The sequence below is a fragment of the Benincasa hispida genome, chromosome 5, assembly GCF_027475165.1.
Source record: "Benincasa hispida cultivar pf3 chromosome 5, pf3_genome.v1.1, whole genome shotgun sequence".
Classification (NCBI taxonomy): Eukaryota; Viridiplantae; Streptophyta; class Magnoliopsida; order Cucurbitales; family Cucurbitaceae; genus Benincasa; species Benincasa hispida.
The window spans coordinates 33,809,346-33,827,583 of record NC_143482.1 but is presented as its reverse complement, the minus strand read 5'-3'; the positions used below and the strand labels follow the sequence as shown (position 1 = coordinate 33,827,583).

Below are 18,238 nucleotides of genomic sequence, written 5' to 3'. Positions count from 1 at the left end.
AAATTCATAAGCAACTAGATTTATTCCATAATGCAAAGAGTACATTCAGAATTGATATGGCAGTATAAATGTGCCACAGAAAACAACCAAGTACTAGCTTAAAACCTAAAGAAAGAAAGTTATTAGTGTTATAGTATATGAATAGTTATAGGGGTTTAAATTAGTCTGTTGTCTTTTATTGTAATTTACTATTCTCACTTTAGGGTTTCCATGTATGTCTATATATATTAAACTCTAGTGTATAGAAAGATTATGAGTTCTCTCATATTCTGCTCTAACATTATCATGGTATTAGAGCTCTAGGCATTTCGTAGGGCAATTAAGGTTTTGTGAGTAATTTGGGGATTTGTGAACTCTTAGGGTTTTAGGTTTAGAGCACCTTATCGAAGAGTTTGGTCTCCTACTTTGGGTTTAGAGTATCTACTTTGTTGTCAGGATCCGTCACTACCGCTGAAATCCGCTGCCATTCCCACCGTCGCCACCCTGGCAGAATTATGTCGTTGTCGTCGCCGTCAAGGTCTGTTACAGGCATGTTTTTTCATCACCGCCCAACTCAAAAGAAAGTCCACTTACCGAAAAATATTCAGTGCATGAGTCACGCACCACCGGAATCCACTGCCCTCTGTCACCCACGCCAGCACGTGGAACGTTCATTTTTTACCACGTCACCTGGGTTTGTCTCGATTTGTGTTTTTCGGCGTGTCTGTGTGTTCAGATCCAACAAAGCACACTCGATTGGAAAGATATTCGGAGAAGTGGTTAATTTTAACTCATTGGTTCTTATTTCTTTCAACTGTTCATGAGGTTCTTGTGACCATTCCGCTCAATTTTGAAGTTCTTTCGTAAAAGAGGTCACACTGATGTCTAATGTGGTTCAATCGAGGGCTTCGTTCATCCATGGTTCATCTAAGAAGCTCTTTGTTAATTCAGCAATTGAGATCGATGAATTTCAACAATACCATAAATCATATAAAGCATTTTCTACATCATCTACACGTGCCCCTATTACAACCATGCTAATTTGGGTAAACATGAATCATTGTCTTCTTTCATCCTCTACACAATAGGTCATAGACTCTGGTGCAACTGCTCAGCTCATGTGATAGCTAATCCCAACTTAATTTCCAACATTTTGTCATCTACATCCCTTCCCAGTGTTACCTTGGCAGATAGATCAAAATCTTCTTTTCTTGGATCTGGCACTGTAACTCTCGATCCATCTCTTTCTCTATCATTTTTCCTACATTTACCTTAGTTTTCGTTTAACTTGATCTCTATTAGAAAAATCACTTGTGACCTGAATTTTTGGTTCTTATTTTATCATGGTTATTGTTTGTTTCAGGATCTTATGACGAAGAAGATTATTGGGAAAGGACATAAATTTGGAGAACTTTATATTTGTTATCATCCAGTATCGACATCAACAAGTTTTCTTGTTCTGGAGTTGTTTCTCCTTATGAGGCCCATTGTCGTCTTGGTCATCCATTTCTCTCAGTCTCACAAAAGCTTTGTCCTTAGTTTCATAACTTCTCCTCATTAAATTGTAATTCATGCCAGTTTGCCAAACTTCATCATCTTAGCTCGCATCCTAGAGTTGATAATCGAGTTAGTTCTCCTTTCGAATTAGTTCATTCTAACATTTGGGGTTCTTGTCCAATTGTGTCCAGAACTTGTTTTCAGTATTTCGATACCTTCGTTGATGACTACTCTCGCATGACTTGGGTATATTTTATAAATAGTAAGTTTGAGTTACATTCTCACTTTTGTAATTTTCATGCTAAGATTCGAACTCAATTTGGTGTTCTCCTTAAAGTATTGAGAAGTGACCATGCCGGTGAGTATTTTTCAAAAGCACTTACTTCATATGTATGTAAGCATGGAATTATTCATCAATCATCTTTTTGAAACTACACGAGCATTATTCTCTCAAATGCATTATCCAAAGCATTTTTGGGTTTATGAAATTTCAACGGCATGTTTTTTATTAATTGCATGCCTTCATCAGTTCTTAAAGGTCAAATTCGATATCATATTCTATTTCCTAAATCCTACAAAACTTTTGTTTCCTATTGAGCTAGAAATATTTGGTTGTACCTATTTTGTTCGGGATGTTCATCCTAATCTAACCAAATTAAACCCTAAATCTTTGAAGTTCATTTTCTTAGGCTAATCTCTAGTTCAAAAAGGATACAGATGTTATTGTCCTAGCTTAAATAGATATCTTGTATCATGTGATGTTACCATCTGCAAGGACCAGCCTCACACTCCATGTTAACCTAGTACGAGTTAAGGGGAGGACGATGATCTCTTTATATCTACCATTGTGTCTCCTACACCCAACCTTAATACATCTCCTTCGACGTTTGTCCCTACTTGTTCACCTATTTGCTAAGTCTACTCTTGATGGCACAACCTCTGGATGATTGTCCTATTCCAAAAGATTTTTCGTCTATAAAGCACCGACACTTCTAAACAGGCGAAGTGTCGGTGTCGGACACGTGTCGAACACCAACACGCTCCGATATGCCTCCGACACGTGTCTGACACGCCAGCTAGCATGTTCATTATTTTATTTATTATTATTTTGCTTTTTGAAACGTCGAGATATGCTAGTGACACACCAAGGACACTTCATATGCAAAATAAATAAATAAATAAGTAATGAAACCATACCCACTATCAAATTTAGTCAAGCAATTGAGTAGTTAGAAAAGAAGAAAAGCAAATCAGATCACTCAATCTTCTACCAATGGTCTAGGATGGCATTATTCTACATAAACCAAAATCTTGCTATTAGAATTTTAGCTTGACTTGTAGTGCAACATGATGTGAGAGAAATTGGAGTATATTTGACCAGGTATGATATCATGAAAAACAATTTTATAAAAATTAGAATTAATAACAAAATATTAACATTAATTATTTTTAGGTGCATTCAAAGAGAAGAAATTGTTTGGAACAACAAAGATCGAGTGCAGTTATGTTTGTAAAATATAATCTTCAGATGAAAGCAAGGCATAAGAAAACAATCTTAGAAGGAGAATCATATGATCCTATTCATCTATCAGATTTAGAGTCTGATGATGAATGGATTACAGAGAAAAAAGATTCGACATTACCAAATGGTGCCTCGTGGATGAATGTAAATGAATGTTAACATTCAAAAAATTGAGAGTAGCAAAAAGAGGAAGAGGGGTAATAATTTTATCATATCTTAATAATCCTTTTTTATTTTTTAAGTAATAAGCTTTACTATTGGTTTTTTGTTTTAGGACCTAGAGATTTATCAAAAACTATAAAAGTGACAAAGGGAAGGAAGTTATTGAATTAGTAGAAAAACACAAAGGAGAAAAGACACATGAACAAGGTAGTGAAGAACTATTAGCTGATATTGATTTTGAAGATATTGAAGTCAATAGTTGAACATTGGAACTTGGAAACAAAGAAGTGCTATCGTTTTTAATGTTTTTTCATACTTATTTTGAAGTTAGTTGGATGTTTTCTTTTTTGGGTTATTTTGAACTTTGAAGTTACTTTATGTTTTTATATATGTTTTGGGTTCATTTAATGCATGACTATTTATTTCTCTATTTTAAGCTTTCATATTTATATTTATTATGTTTAGATGTTATCTACCTAATTAAAACTTACGATACACGATACACTAAATTTAATTTCGATACACATTCCGTTTCACGTTTTAACAACGTCGTGGTTAATAAATGGCTCCCTTGGCTGTGAAATACGTGCAAATCCTGGGAACATAGCTCATAGACTTCCAAATCAGTATATTATGACTAGTATAAATTTAAGAGGGGAATGGGAATACCAGGATCGCCAACCAACAGTAGATGAGATTCTCCTCGAACTTTAGTACCAGATATATCCACATGTTGTACACCTCCGATGAGTGTTAAAGCCACTGAAAGTTGAACAAAAGAGGGCAAATACTGAAATTGGTTCACTTTAAGTACACAGACATTAAGAATTAGACGACTGCGCTTATTTTGTTTCTACATCTTTTGTGGGTGGGTGGGGGGTTGGATGAGAGATGACCTAATTGAATGAATGAAAGATGACTTATACCTGCAAGTTTTACAGTAAAAAGTCCAAACACTTGAGGGCATATACCTCTCAGAATAGCATTTCTTCCTGGATAACTTCAACCATGTCAGCATCAGAAATAAAAATAGAACTCATGTAAAAAATCCCCATTTAAGAACCGAGGACCATAATGAAACAAAAACATTAAACACTGTATCATGGAAGGCAATAAATGATCCTTCAAAGTACAGGCAACAACGACTCATATAAAATGTAAGTAATACATCAGATTGCACCTTAGTGTTGATCAAAGTTAGTTGCACCTTTTAAAGGAGTGTCTTTGAAATCTGACCAGAACTGCCGAAATTTCATAATTATATCATCAGGGATGTCAACCTCAGCCTTTAGTTCATTGGTTCTTCTACAAGAAACAATAGACATTAAAAGGCATTATTAGACCGTACCAGATAAGGTTGAATACTTTTGGGAATGTCACTAGAGAAGCAAGAGAAAGTGTTTTTTGGAATTTCATAAGAGAGTGAATTATGGGACATAGGATTGAGAAACGCAGAAGTAACAAGGTTAAAAAGGTGGGAGACTTCTCACAGAGAATTTAGCCTGCCAGCCAAATGGCCATTTAGTTTAGAAGATAGGTTGCGGTCACGGAAGTATCTCCCAGACCAGTTTTTTCTTTTTTTGGTAAGAATTTCCCATATCAGTTTTGAAAGAAAAAGAAAGTAAAGTTTCAATTAAAAAAGAAAAAGAAAGTAAAAAGATAATAAAGGGCTTCCTAAGATATTTACAATAATACAACTATACTAATATTATCACTATAATACTCCCCCTCAAGTTGGGGCATTAATCATGTCCAACTTGTTAGAGAGAGAAATTTATATGTGCTCCATTTAAGGATTTCGTGAAGATAAATCCTAATTGCTCTCCGGTCTTCACATGTCCTGGATAACAAACCTTCCTACACTTTCTCATATACAAAATGATAGTTGAACTCAATATGTTTAGTCCACCCACGAAATACTTGATTTGATACAATATGAAGAGTTGCTTCACTATCACACCACAGTTTGGCCAGTGTTGTGATATCAAATCCCAATTCATTAAAAATTTGACATATCCGCGCTGATTCGCACAAAAAACTGTGTCATTGCTCTGAATTTATATTTCAGCACTTGAAAGTGATGCAAATTTTGTTTCTTACTCTTTGAAGAGACCAGACTACCACTAACAAATACACAATATCTTAAGTTAATTCACTTAGATCAGAAGCATTCAAAATCTTTAAGCAGTAACCTTAAGGAAAAAGTTGCATGTACCTCACATGGTTCGCAATGAGCATTGGATCAAGGTCACACCGAACATCTTTGAGGTCTGGGGACCACTTAGCACTCAATACTCCTGTAACAATAACATCATCTGCCCCAATAATCAAACCCCCATCCCCATTGAAAAAGAAACCGTGAGGAACCAATAACTTCTTCTGCAATAAATATATATAAAAACATACATGTACATATATATTAAAAAGAAATGGCCTCCATAAGTTTCTTGAAAATGAAATATAATATGTACTTATGTAAGTGGCAAACTCCAGAACCAGAGTAAGATTTGACATAAGCTCCTATTACCAACTATCGTTTTTTTTTTCCTTTTGTTTCTAGTTACAAAAGGAAAAAAAAAAAAAACAAAAAAAACAATAGTCCATTCCTTTTTTTCCTTTCACAAAATGACGAAACATTTTATCGGTGAAAAGAGACAAATGTTGAATGGTAAAAACTCCCCAGAAGGAAGTCATTTATTCCCTACAAAGTGCCTAGCAAAGATTTATGTGCTATCAAAAGACAGAACTTGTAGTATAGATTCCCAAGCTGCCAAGGGACCAAGGTAACCGATCTGGTCTCTCACAAAGATAGACGGAGTCCAGCTTGTCAATGAGTGCCACCTAGCTATCAACCTCTATTAAAAAGCCCTCTGCAAAGACCCACATTCCAAGACTGATTTTCACTATTAGAACTTGTATATCTTTGAATATCTTTGGATATTTCATTCAATCAAAGAAATTGTTTTTTTTTATGAAAAAAAAAAACCCTCCAAAATAGGGGCTCTTTTCTATTGGAAATAATGTATATGGCAGCGAAGCAAAACTGAAGGGAATGTTGATCAACCCAAACATCGTTCCAAAAACAAATTTGATTTCCCAAACAAAACTTACAAAGAAAGGCACATTTTTTTCATTGACCCAAGGCCTATTTTCTTTTTTCTTGAATTCTTTCGTCAACCACCCATGGGACATAACACCATAGATGGATCCTTCCTGAGTGAATCACCAAAGCCATTTAGTAAGCAAGGAGGTATTATGGTGGATAAGAGCTCCAACACCCAAAACCCCAGGAGAGGGGGAAGAGAGGTCCACTCCCACTTGACAAGGTTACGCCTAGGCTTGTACGCACCACCATTCCATATAAAGTCCCTGATAATCTTTTCCATGGAGTTGATAACATTCTTCTGTGCCCTAGGGAGAGAAAAATGATAATTGGGCAAGCTATTAAGTACCGACTGAACAAGAGTTACCCTCCGTCCTTTACATAGAAGGAGACTCCTCCATCTAGCAAGTTTGTATTTCAATTTTTTTTATAGAAACAACAACTTTCATTGAAAAAAAATGAAAGAATATATGGAGTACAAAAAACCAAGCTCACAAAAAGATACATCCCTCTACAAGAAGACACTCCAACTATGCAAAATAAGGTCTATAAATAGTTACAAAAAGCCTTCAAAATCAAAGCCCACAAAGAAATATGATAGCGAACAAAAGACCAAAGCTCACTAGGATCCCTATCCCTCCCTCTAAAAGTCCTATTATTCCACTCACCACACAAAGTTTACAAGATCATACACACCCCAACAAGTCATAAAAAGCAACTCTTCTTCCCACGAGGTGGATTGAGAAGGAACTCCTCGATCATATTGCTAGTATCCCTCTAACGAGCGTACTGTTAGATGATATATAATTAAACCTACCTTCACCTATAGGCTTAAGCTTTTGGGTCAATCGGTGATTTAATTAGGTATTAAAACAGGTGGTCCAGGGATATTCAAGCCCCTACAATGTTATTTCCTCTCTGATCAATTTTGATTTCCACTTGTTGGCCATTGGGCATTCTCCATATTTTCAAGCCCACAAGTAAGGGGGAGTGTTAAATGATATATAATTAAATCTACCTTCACCCATAAGCTTAAGCTTTTGGTCAATCGATGATTTAAGACGTACAAAATGCCAAACATCTGAAAAATAACTCCCAAACAAAATTTGTAAACTCACACTACCAAAGGATATAATCCAGATCTTCCTCTGCCTTCCAACAAAAAATACACCTGAACAGCCCAACAAGCAAAGGTAACCTCCTCACAAGCCGATCCATCATATTAGCACGACCATGTAGAATTTGCCAGGTAACGAACCTCACTTTCCTAGAAATCTCAATCCTCCAAAGAACCGAAAAGACTGAATCATCTAAGGGAGAATGATCAACAGACTATAAAGAAAGGGCTTACACGAAAACCCATCCAAAGGACTGGGTCTCCTAACCCTCACATCTCTTCTCCCACGGCTAAAAGAGTGACCCTCGAGTAAAGAAAGAAGAGAGGCCACCTCCTAATTGTTTGTCAATGGCTTCAAAGACTGATTTTTTCCAATATGGTAATGGGAGATTTTTTTTTTTTTATCCAGCCACCATAACACTTGATAACTTCCATTTTGGAGTGAAATCGACTGGACCATCTCACAATTTTAAGGTGCAAATCGTCAAATACATTCCATTTTATGAGACTCTAGGTCTTTGGTTCCCTTGATCAAAGTCTTATCATCCATAAATGCATTATTTGACAAAGGAGTCAGATAAAAGTCTTCAAGAACCAATTTTATCTTCATCCAAGAGTAATGTGCTTTGATTCTGGTAACTACCAAGATAGAATCAAGGTGTAAATTCACCAACTCCTCCTTTCTAACCCAAACAGAGAATTTTTAACGCAGGACTTATCCAATGCAACTCTTGGAGTAGATGAAATCAAGATTGCAGGGCTGGAAGGATCCATTGGACAAGAGAATGAGAAAATCACTTATCATTTCCCATAATACAAGCCATCCTCTTTTCTTAAAACCAGCTGGAACATGTAAGTTTGATCTCCCACCATAAAGCACACTCCAAAAACCAGGCCTTCTGAGTACGAAATTTTGCTAGCCAAAACACTTCTAGATCATTTCTATCTTTCTTTTGAAAGAATTCCTTGATCGGAGACCGAAGCATTTCCACTAAGCTTTCTTCAAACCATTGCAAAGAGAATAAAGATACAGAAATCTTCCTCTTAAAATTTGAATCTTCCCAGATAAAACTGTTCTTCTCATGCCAAATGCTGAAATAAATATTCCTAATACAACAACTTTTGATTTCTATATTCAAAAATAACTTTGAAAGCTTTGAACAAAAACTTGGAAAGAATGAGCAAAAAGGCAAGAAAGAAATCTAGATGGCTATGGAGGTTGACAGGAGGGGAGGCTAGCTGTAGCCGTAGGAAGGTAGGGAGGAAGAAGAGAAGAAAGGAGAGAGGGAAGTGGAGAGAGGGGAGACCATACCTTCTCTGTCCTTCTCTGTTTAAGAATTTCTTAACTCTTTTATTGTACTGGAAAATGTTAATCTCTCTTATTTCTCTTAGGAGGAAATGATTTCCTAACTAGAGGAACACCCCATTACAAATAAGGAAAAAATAAAATACAGCAAATGTAATATAATAAATACAATGGGGAATTTCACAAAAAAGGAAATAATCAATGCTCCCCCTCAAGCTGGTTTGAAGATATCATTCATGGTCAGCTTGTCAATCAAATTGTTGAATTGCCATCTTGGAAGACCTTTAATTAATGCATTGCAATTTGCTCTGTTGTCGGAAGGTAAGGAATGAAGTGTTTATCAATTTCAATATGTTTCGTCCAATCATGAAGGACTGGATTGTGAGCGATGGAAATTGTTGACTTGTTATCACGATAAATGTATATAGACATTGTCTAAGAGAATTTCAATTCTTCCAATAGTTTTCTTATCCATATGCCCTCACAAAGACCAAGGGTTAAAGCCCTAAATTCTACTTCAGTGCTACTTCTTGCAACCACACTTTGTTTTTTTACTTTGCCAAGTAACTAGATTTCTTCTAACAAAGCAATAACCCAAAGTGGATCTTCTATCAGTCTTGTTGCCTGCCCAATCAACATCAATGTAAACCTCAACATGTAGGTGGTCATGCTTCTTAAATAATATACCTTTTCCTGGAGTACCTTACAAATATCTCAAAATTTTATAAATTGCTTCAAAGTGAACTGGCCAAGAGCATGCATGAACTGACTTACCATACTAACTGCAAAAGCGATGTCAAGTTGTGTGTGAGAGGTATATAAGTCTCCCCACAAGTCTCTAGAACTTTTCTTTTTCTTTTACCTTTTTTTCAGTTGCATCTACCAATTTTAAATTTTGCTCGATGGGAGTTTTTGCTATCTTGTAACCAAGTAAACCTATCTCGTTTAGTAGGTCAAGAATATACTTCCTTTGGTTAACAAGAATGTCACTTTTGGACCTGACAAACTCCATGCCAAGGAAATACTTTAAGGTTCCCAAGTCCTTGATTTGGAAATCATTAGCAAGTTTTTTCTTCAAGATATTCAGTCATGACTCATCATTACTTGTAAGTATGAAATCATCAACATACACTATCAAAACAACAACCATGTCATTTCCAGTATGTTTATGGAACATAGTATGATCAGCTTGACTTTGACTGAATCCATAGCTCGTGACTGACTTTCCAAAACATTGCTCTAGGAGATTGTTGAAGGTCGTATAATGATTTCTTTAACTTGCACACTTTGTTAACCCCGAGATCTACCTCAAAACCAAGTGGCAAGTCCATAAATATCTCTTCTTCAAGATCTCGTTGAGAAAGGCATTCTTAACATCAAGTAGATAAAGAGGTCAATCAAAATTGACTGCAACAGACAACAGGATTCTGATAGAATTAATTTTAGCAACTAGAGAAAATGTTTCTTGATAATCAATTCCATAGATTTGAGTGAACCCCTTGGCAACTAATCTGGCCTTGTAAATTTCAATCCTTCCATCAGCTTTACATTTTACAATGAACACCCATTTGCATCCCACTGTTTTCTTATTTTTTGGTAGTTCAACTATGTCCCATGTGCAATTTTATTTCAGCACGTCAATCTCTTCCATCACTGCTAATTTCCAATTTGAATCATTCAGGGCCTCCTGTATATTCCTTGGAACAAATATGCTAGTTATTTTGGATGTGAAGGCTTTATGACAGTCGGACAATCTTTGATAAGAAAGAAAGTTTGCAATGGGATATTTGGTACATTTACAAGTACCTTTCCAGAACAATTGGAATATCATGATCGGACATCAAGTAAAGAATTACGAAGAGATGAAGAACTAGGGGAACAAGAGTAGAGTGTCTAGTACCTGGATCTTCAAAATTATTCATCAGAATTAGATTGATCCTGTGATAAGTCAATTGTCTAATCTCGATTTCTTTGAGTCAAGTTTCTTCTAGTATAAACCTGAAGTTCAAGGTTTCGACTTCTTGAGTTAGATTCCCTCTGAAGAACTTCCCACACTTGGCATCAAAGGACTAGAACTCATAATTTCATAACCAATGATGTTTTGGAGAGGTGAAGTGTCCCAAAAATTATCTTCAAGGTTAGATCTCTCCCCCCAAAGAGAATTTGGGCTAAAAATGGTTGATTTTCCAAAAAAGATAAATCCATACTCTCAAAATACTTGTTGATCAAAGGATCAAAACATTTGTAAGCCTTCTTATGAGAGATATAGCCTACAAAAAAGCATTTAATGGCTCGAGGATCAAGTTTAGTTCAAGAAAGGGTAGGAGTATGGACATGAGTAGTACACCTAAATAATTTTATTGGTAAATCAGAAAACAATCAAACATTAGGAAAAAAAATCTTTGAAGTGACTCAGAGGAGTTCTAAAATTCAAAATCTTAGACAACATTCCATTGATCAGGTATATAGCTGTAAGGATTGCATCATCCCACAAATATTTTGAAACATTCATAGAAAACATAAGGGCACAAGCAACTCAGGTGTCTATTTTTTCGCTCAACAATGTCGCTTTGTTAAGGAGTGTCGCGACATGTAGCTTGATGAAAAATACCCTTATCTTGTAAAAATTTGATTAATTGCTCATTGAAATATTCTGTGTCATCATCAGAGTGAAGAATGTGAATTTTAGTTTGAAATTGAATCTCAATCATATCGTAAAACCGAACAAAAACCTCTTTTACCTCAAACTTTTTTGTTAACAGATAAAGTCAAGTTAAACGAGTGTGATCATCTATAAAGGTAACAAACCAACGCTTACCACTATGAGTCAAAACTTTAGACGGACCCCAAACATCAGTATGAATTAAGGAAAAATGTGATGAGGCCTTGTAAGGATTAGGCAAATAAGTGGATCGACGATGTTTGGCAAAAATACAACTTTCACGTTGAAAAACTGAACAATCAAATTCTTTAAATAAATCAGGAAACAGATACTTTAAGTAGAAGAAATTTGGATGCCTTAATCTACGATGCCAAACCATTATAGTTTCTTTACCATAAGGAGAATAGACACTACTCAAGCCCTAAACATTTTTATGACTAGTTGAAACTTCACCAAAGTAATAGAGACCATCAATCGTCCTAGCACTTCCAATCGTCCCCCCTCCCCCAGTTCGAATCTTGAAAGATACAATAAGTTTCACAAAAATAACATGATAGTTAGCATCCTTAGTGATTTTATTAACGGATAACAAATCGCAAGGTAATTTTGGAACATAAAGGACAGAACGTAATGTAAGTTTTGTAGTCAAAGGAATAGTTCATTTTCCTACAATTGAGGTGGAGCTATCATCATCAATACAAATTTTTTTTTATTGCAATACACAGAAGCATATGATTCAAATAAACAAGAGGAACTAGCCAAATGATCAGAGGCTCCAAAATCTATAATCCACGAAGAAGAGCTGAGGCAAGAGAGAACTTGAGGACAAGTACCTAATTTTGCCAAGGAAACACTAGGATTACTGGATGATGGGTTGGTCTTTAGCAGCTTCAGAATTGGGTCAATTTGCTTTTTATTAAATAGGCTGGAGTCAACAACATTAGTATTAAAGGTATGCTGAAGGGAATTTCTCTCACCTTGCTTAGAACTTTTCCAATCCACAAGTTTTCCATGAAGTTTCCAACAAGATTCATGCGTATGTCAAGGTTTATTGCAACAATCGCACCAGACACGAGGCTTTTCGTGTGGCTTGTTGGATTGATCAAAAGCCTTCATTGCAGTATTTTCAGTCACCAACGCAGGGCATTTAACTAAACGAATTGTTTTTTTTTTTTGCCAATCATAACATTCATACGGCTTTCCTCCCTGCGAACTTCAAAAAAAACATCATTAATAGTTGGAAAAGTAGTTTTCTTAAATATCCTACCTCTAACTTCATCAAACTCAACATTGAGACCGGCAAGGAATTTGTAAATGCAACCATCTTCAACAGTTTTCCTATAATGCTTTTGGTCCTCTGTAGAAATCTACTCATACGTATCAAAGAGGTGAAGGTCTTGCCAATTCCTTTTTAGAAAGTGAAAGTATTGTGTAACTAAGTTACCTCCTTGTCGTATATCACCTAATTTAAAATTCAACTCAAACATCTGTGACTTGTTGCCCAAATCAGAATACATATGAGTCACACTATCCCATAATTCCTTGGCAATAGAGTAACACATATACTTACAGTTGATGTCTTCAACCATGGAATTTACAAGCCAAGTCATAACCATGGAGTTTTCAACGTCCCACCCTACAAATGAAGGGCCATCTAGACTGGGGGTGGTTGTTTCTTCAGTGATGTAATCAATCTTCCCTTGTCCATGAATATACATCCAAATACTTTAGGACCAACGAAGAAAATTATCACCATTAAGTCAAATGGTGGTTATTTGGACAGTGGGACCATTGGTATAGATGTGATTGTCAAAGGCTTTAATGATAGGTATCTTAGTGTCTGACATATTGTTGAAGAAACAAAGACCAAAAAAACCAGTAGTTCTAGAAAAGAAAATTAAAAAATTAAAAAATAAAAAATAAAAACACCAAACAGTGGCTAAACAAACCAGCAAAGGAAAGAGACAGCTTGCAGACACCGGCGAACAGCAGCGACAGGCGGCAGTGAGCGGCGGCAAGTGGCGGACAGCGATGCATACTAGATTGGCCAGTGGAGATAATCTACAGACGAGTGTTGATACCCAAAAAACGTGACAAAACGAGTGGGTAGGATGTGCACGTGGCTGGAATGAGATGACTGACAGAGATGCGATCGACCAATGGAGATGCGATTGGCTGGTGGCTAAGACGCGATGTCCGACGGAGCTTCAAGTGATCAGTGGCGGCAGCGAACGAACGAATGTTGATCGACAGCAGTGGCAGTAGCAAGGCTAGGGGTTTTGAGGTTTTCAGAAAATTAGGGCTTTAGGGTTTTTTTGGGGTTTCAAAATACTTGCTGCTCTGATACCATGCTGGAAAATATTAATTTCTCTCTTATTTCTCCTAGGAAGAAAGGTTCTCAAAGGAACACTCCATTACAAATAAGGAAAAATAAAATTAAATATAGCAAATAAAATACAATAAATACAATGGAGAATTTCACAAAGAAGGAAATAATCAACATATTGTTTTAGTCTATTCCTCAAGAATATTTCCTTCAAGAACCTCGTTCTCCAAGTTCGGTCTTCAGTCATAGTCCTGAGTCTTGCTCTAAGTTCGTCAGTTTTGTTTCCAAGTCAAGGTCCTTGTCAATTAAAAGCCAAGTTATATTATGGCATTTTTGTCTTGGTCATCCAAATTTCTTGTACCTCGAAAAATTGTTTCCCAATTTATTTATCAATAGAAAACCGAGCTTTTATCAATGTGAAACATGTCAATCTCCAAACACACAAGAAATGATTATCCTCGTGTGCCTTATCAATCTTCAAAATCTTTTTCATTTATTCACAGTGATATTTGGAGGCCCTCAAAAGTAAACAATATCTCAGGTGCTTGGTGGTTCCTCACCTTCATTGATGATCATACCAGAATGACTTGGACCTTTCTAATGAAGGACAAATCTAAGCTAGTGTAGTTATCCACACACCCAAAAACAAAAAAATGTTGTCTCCTCTCTCCTCTCTCCTCTCTCCTCTCTCCCCTTCCCTTCCTCCGGCACCCTATTCCGACCTAACTCCCCGCCCTCTCTCCATCTCCGACCAAGCTTTGCCTATTCCCACCAACCTCAACCCTCACCTGCGACCCTCGACTCATCGATCTCTCATAGCCCATCCATCGATCCTTCCCTCCAAGCCTAACTTAGCCATCGAAGTTATCAGCTGCAAAATTAAAGACAGCCACTTTTGTGCCCTCATCCAAGCTGGTTCAGTAATCATAGAAGATGTGGAAGCCAAAAAGAAAATTTCCTTGTCAAAATCACAGCTACTTTGGTTTGTGGAGAATATCTCGACCCTTTCAAAACTTCCAACATCTAGCTTCTTTGTCAAAAGCAAGCAAGACGCTTCTGGCGTAACCAAGATTTCTGAAATCAGAAGCTACTCAAACTGGTTTTTAAGAAGTGTAGTGTGGCCTGCAGTTAGAGGACGATTCTTCATTCACGTTCCTTCAGGAACTCTTAATTCAGGTTGGTATTCCTTCCTTACCTTGTTAAATGATGCTTTGTCCCTCTTTGAAGTTGAACAGATGACAAAAAACCCTCACTCAACCCCAATCTCCTATGTAGACATAGTAAGTGGAAGATTGATTAAGTTTGTTTTTCCAGAAAAACAAAGTCCCCTGCCCCCTCAGAACACCAAAAAACAGAGCAAATCTAATTTTTGGGTTCAAAAACATCAGGATGTCCTCAAAGAAGATTTCAGCAAACTGTGGGTAGTCAACCATCTTTGTGAATTCAATGAATGGAAGGAAGTCTCAGAGGTACTAAGACAGTGGTCTAAGTCTAAAATTCTCATCAATCCTCTTTCAGTTGAATCAGCCCTATTAAAGCTGGAAAAGGGGAATTTGGAAGACTTGATCGAACATCCAGGTGTGTGGCAAAGAATAGAACATCTTCACCTAAAGATTGAAAGGTGGAACACCAAATTACACAGCCGGCCAAGGGTAGTTAAAGGATATGGAGGTTGGATTTCAATTAAAAATCTACCTTTAGAATTTTGGTGCAAGCAAATATTTGATGCAATTGGTGCTTATTTTGGTGGATTAGAAGCAATTGCCATAGAAACTTTAAACCTCTTAAATGTGGCAGAAGCTAAAATTCAAGTTAAGGAAAATTTATGTGGGTTTATACCAGCAACTCCAGAAATTTCAGATGAAAACAGGGGAAGCATCTTCCTTCATTTTGGTGATATTGAACTTTTAAACCCTCCTAAGAAGGCCAAGAGGTTTTTTAATGAAAAGAATCTCTCAAATCCAGTAGACAAAGCTAGATTTAATCAAGTATTGATAGATGAAGGATTATGTGATTCAAATGAGGGTGAGCAATGGTCCTTCCTCAAGACAGCAATCAATCACCTGAACTTTTCCAGAAATCCCCTGTTTTCAAAGAGAATTTTGTCCCAAACGGCGATGGAAGATGTTAAACAACCGAAAAAGGAGATTCAAGAAACTTCCCCATTAAAAAAGTCGACTCCGGTGACTTTTCAGACAGATGGTGGAGTAGTCAGCCCGTCGGAAGCTATTATTGGTGAAGTTCAATCTAGACCTTCCCCTAACCGGTTTAGTGTGAACAAAAAGAAAGAGAAAGAAGTGGAGTCATTAAGAGGTGAGAAGGAGTATCATTTATTGAAGAGGGAAGCTATAGTAAATCCAACTCATTCTAAAGGAAGTCCAACGGTTTCTACACTACCAATGGCCTCTTTAATCTCCTCTCTCGAAATACCAACGGCCTCCAATTCAAATTTATCCTTTGAGGAAGTCCAACAGTCTATTTCATTAAAGCAAGGAGATTTTTTATTAATGGACAATCAAAAAGCCCATCTGAAGGATGCAACCCCTCCGTGTGATGATTTTTTGGTTTCCAAGCTGTCAGTTGATCTTCCAGCCCATACAGAAGGCCAATCGTCAAGTTCTGCCTTTCCCTTTCACACCTACGAATCATTGAGAAAAGATTCATTAGGTGGCTTTTCCTCTCCCCCTACCTTACCTGGAATTAATCCAAAAAATACAAACAAGGTTTCCATCTTAAAACCTTTTCGAAAACACTTCATTAGAAAGAAAACTTCCTTCCAAAATGGCTGGACTTCCCTGTTGAATGCAAACATTTTAGAAAGTTGTTGCATCAAGGTTCAATTACCTTCCGACTCCTCTTCCAGGTCAGCATCTCATCCCTCCCATCCCTGCTCCTTCTCCTTCCAAGATTTCAAAGTCCTAGACTCACAAGTAGCCTTTATAAAAGGCTAATCCGACCCCCCAACGGAATTTTTCAAAGGCTATGACTCAGATGAAGACTCCCTACTCAGCATAAGCAATGAGGAGAATGGCAACGTAGTCCATGACTTCCTCCACGAAGAAGAGTACCTTGATTATGAGCAGCAACAAGACTTGCACTGTTTGTTCCAACCTGAAGAAAATCTCAACACATTTAGTTTCATCAATTTTTGCATTAAGCCCATCGAAAAAGAAGATATTCCAAGCAATCTGATTACATTGGTAGAGGATAGTGGATTGATTTTGGGTTAATTACAAGAACTCAATATGAAAATCATTTCACGGAATACTAGAGGTTTGAATGATGCCTCCAAAAGATTGGTAGTAAGAAGAAATGTCAGAAAAGTCAATCCGGACTTGGTCATGATCCAAGAAACCAAGAAAAAGTATTTTGACAGCAGATTCATAAAAGAAATTTGGAGTTCCAAAGATATAGGGGGGAGTATGTGCAAGCTCAAGGTCATTCAGGAGGCTTGTTAACCATGTGGGATGAAAGTAAGATCACTGTGACAGAAGTTCTTAAGGGAGGCTACTCTTTATCAATTAAATGCATTACATTATGCAAGAAGACAACTTGGGTCACAAATGTTTATGGCCCTTCAGATTACAAAGAAAGAAAGCACATTTGGCCGGAATTATATTCACTTTCAGGGTACTGTTGTGAGTCTTGGTGCATTGGATGAGACTTCAACATCACTAGAAGGATTCAAGAAAGAAATCCAACGGGGAGATTAACAAAAGGGATGAAGAAGTTTAATAAATTTATTGATTCAACAAAATTATTGGAAATCCCCCTTGGAAATGGCCAATTTACTTGGCAAGAGATGGTCCTCCAGCTTCTTCACTTCTTGATAGATTTTTGGTATCAAATACTTGGGATGATTTCTTTGCAAATACTAGAGTAGTAAGAATGGCAAGAACATGTTCAGACCATTTTCCAATCCTTCTTGAAGCCGGTTCTTTTGAATGGGGGCCATCTCCCTTCAGATTTTGTAACAGTTGGTTATCCATAGTAGAAAGCTGTAAAATTGTTAAAGACACTTTGTCAGTAGATGTTCAGCAAGGTTGGGTTGGATTTGTCATCTCTATGAAGTTAAGAAAAGTTAAAACAGCTCTTAAAGCTTGGCATGTAGAGTTTGAGAAAGCAAGAAAATCAAATGAGGAAGTGCTATTAAGAAAATTAGAGGAAATTGATCAACAAGTAGAAGATTATGGCTTAACAGATTCAAACAGAAGTTTGAGAAATGTGTTGATGCTGAACTTTTCTCCCATTATAGAACAGATGAAAGAAATCTAAGACAAAAAAGCAAGCTGAATTGGCTAAGTTTAGGGGATGAAAATACAAAATTCTTTCATAGATTTTTGGATGCAACGAAAAGAAGGAATCTGATTTCTGGGCTCATAAATGATCAAGGAGTTGCAACCAATTCTTTCAATGAGATTGAAGTCCTCATCTTAGATTTCTACTCCACTTTATATACCAAATTTCCAGGTCAAAGAACAGTGCCTCTCAACCTGAAATGGTCCAAAGTTTCCACTGCTGATAATGCAAAGTTGACAGCCAGGTTCTCTTTAGTAGAGATCAA

At 36.7% G+C, this 18,238-nt stretch overlaps 1 protein-coding gene across 8 annotated transcripts in view; it reads right to left on the bottom strand.

Moving 5' to 3' along the window:
* The window catches only part of MCM9 (minichromosome maintenance 9), a 62,203-nt gene that overhangs the window by 27,200 nt on the left and 16,765 nt on the right, over window positions 1–18,238 (bottom strand). For all 8 annotated transcript variants that reach the window (XR_016529869.1, XR_016529873.1, XR_016529872.1 and 5 more), the window contains exons 7-10: window positions 5,376–5,475; window positions 4,368–4,465; window positions 4,087–4,152; window positions 3,830–3,922 (exon numbers count right to left, since the gene is read on the bottom strand). Coding sequence is in view for 2 of the 8 variants with exons in the window: in XM_039030953.2 (XP_038886881.2) it covers window positions 3,830–3,922; window positions 4,087–4,152; window positions 4,368–4,465; window positions 5,376–5,475 (357 nt within the window). In the remaining 6 variants the exon portion in view is untranslated. The remainder of the gene's footprint in view (window positions 1–3,829; window positions 3,923–4,086; window positions 4,153–4,367; window positions 4,466–5,375; window positions 5,476–18,238) is intronic.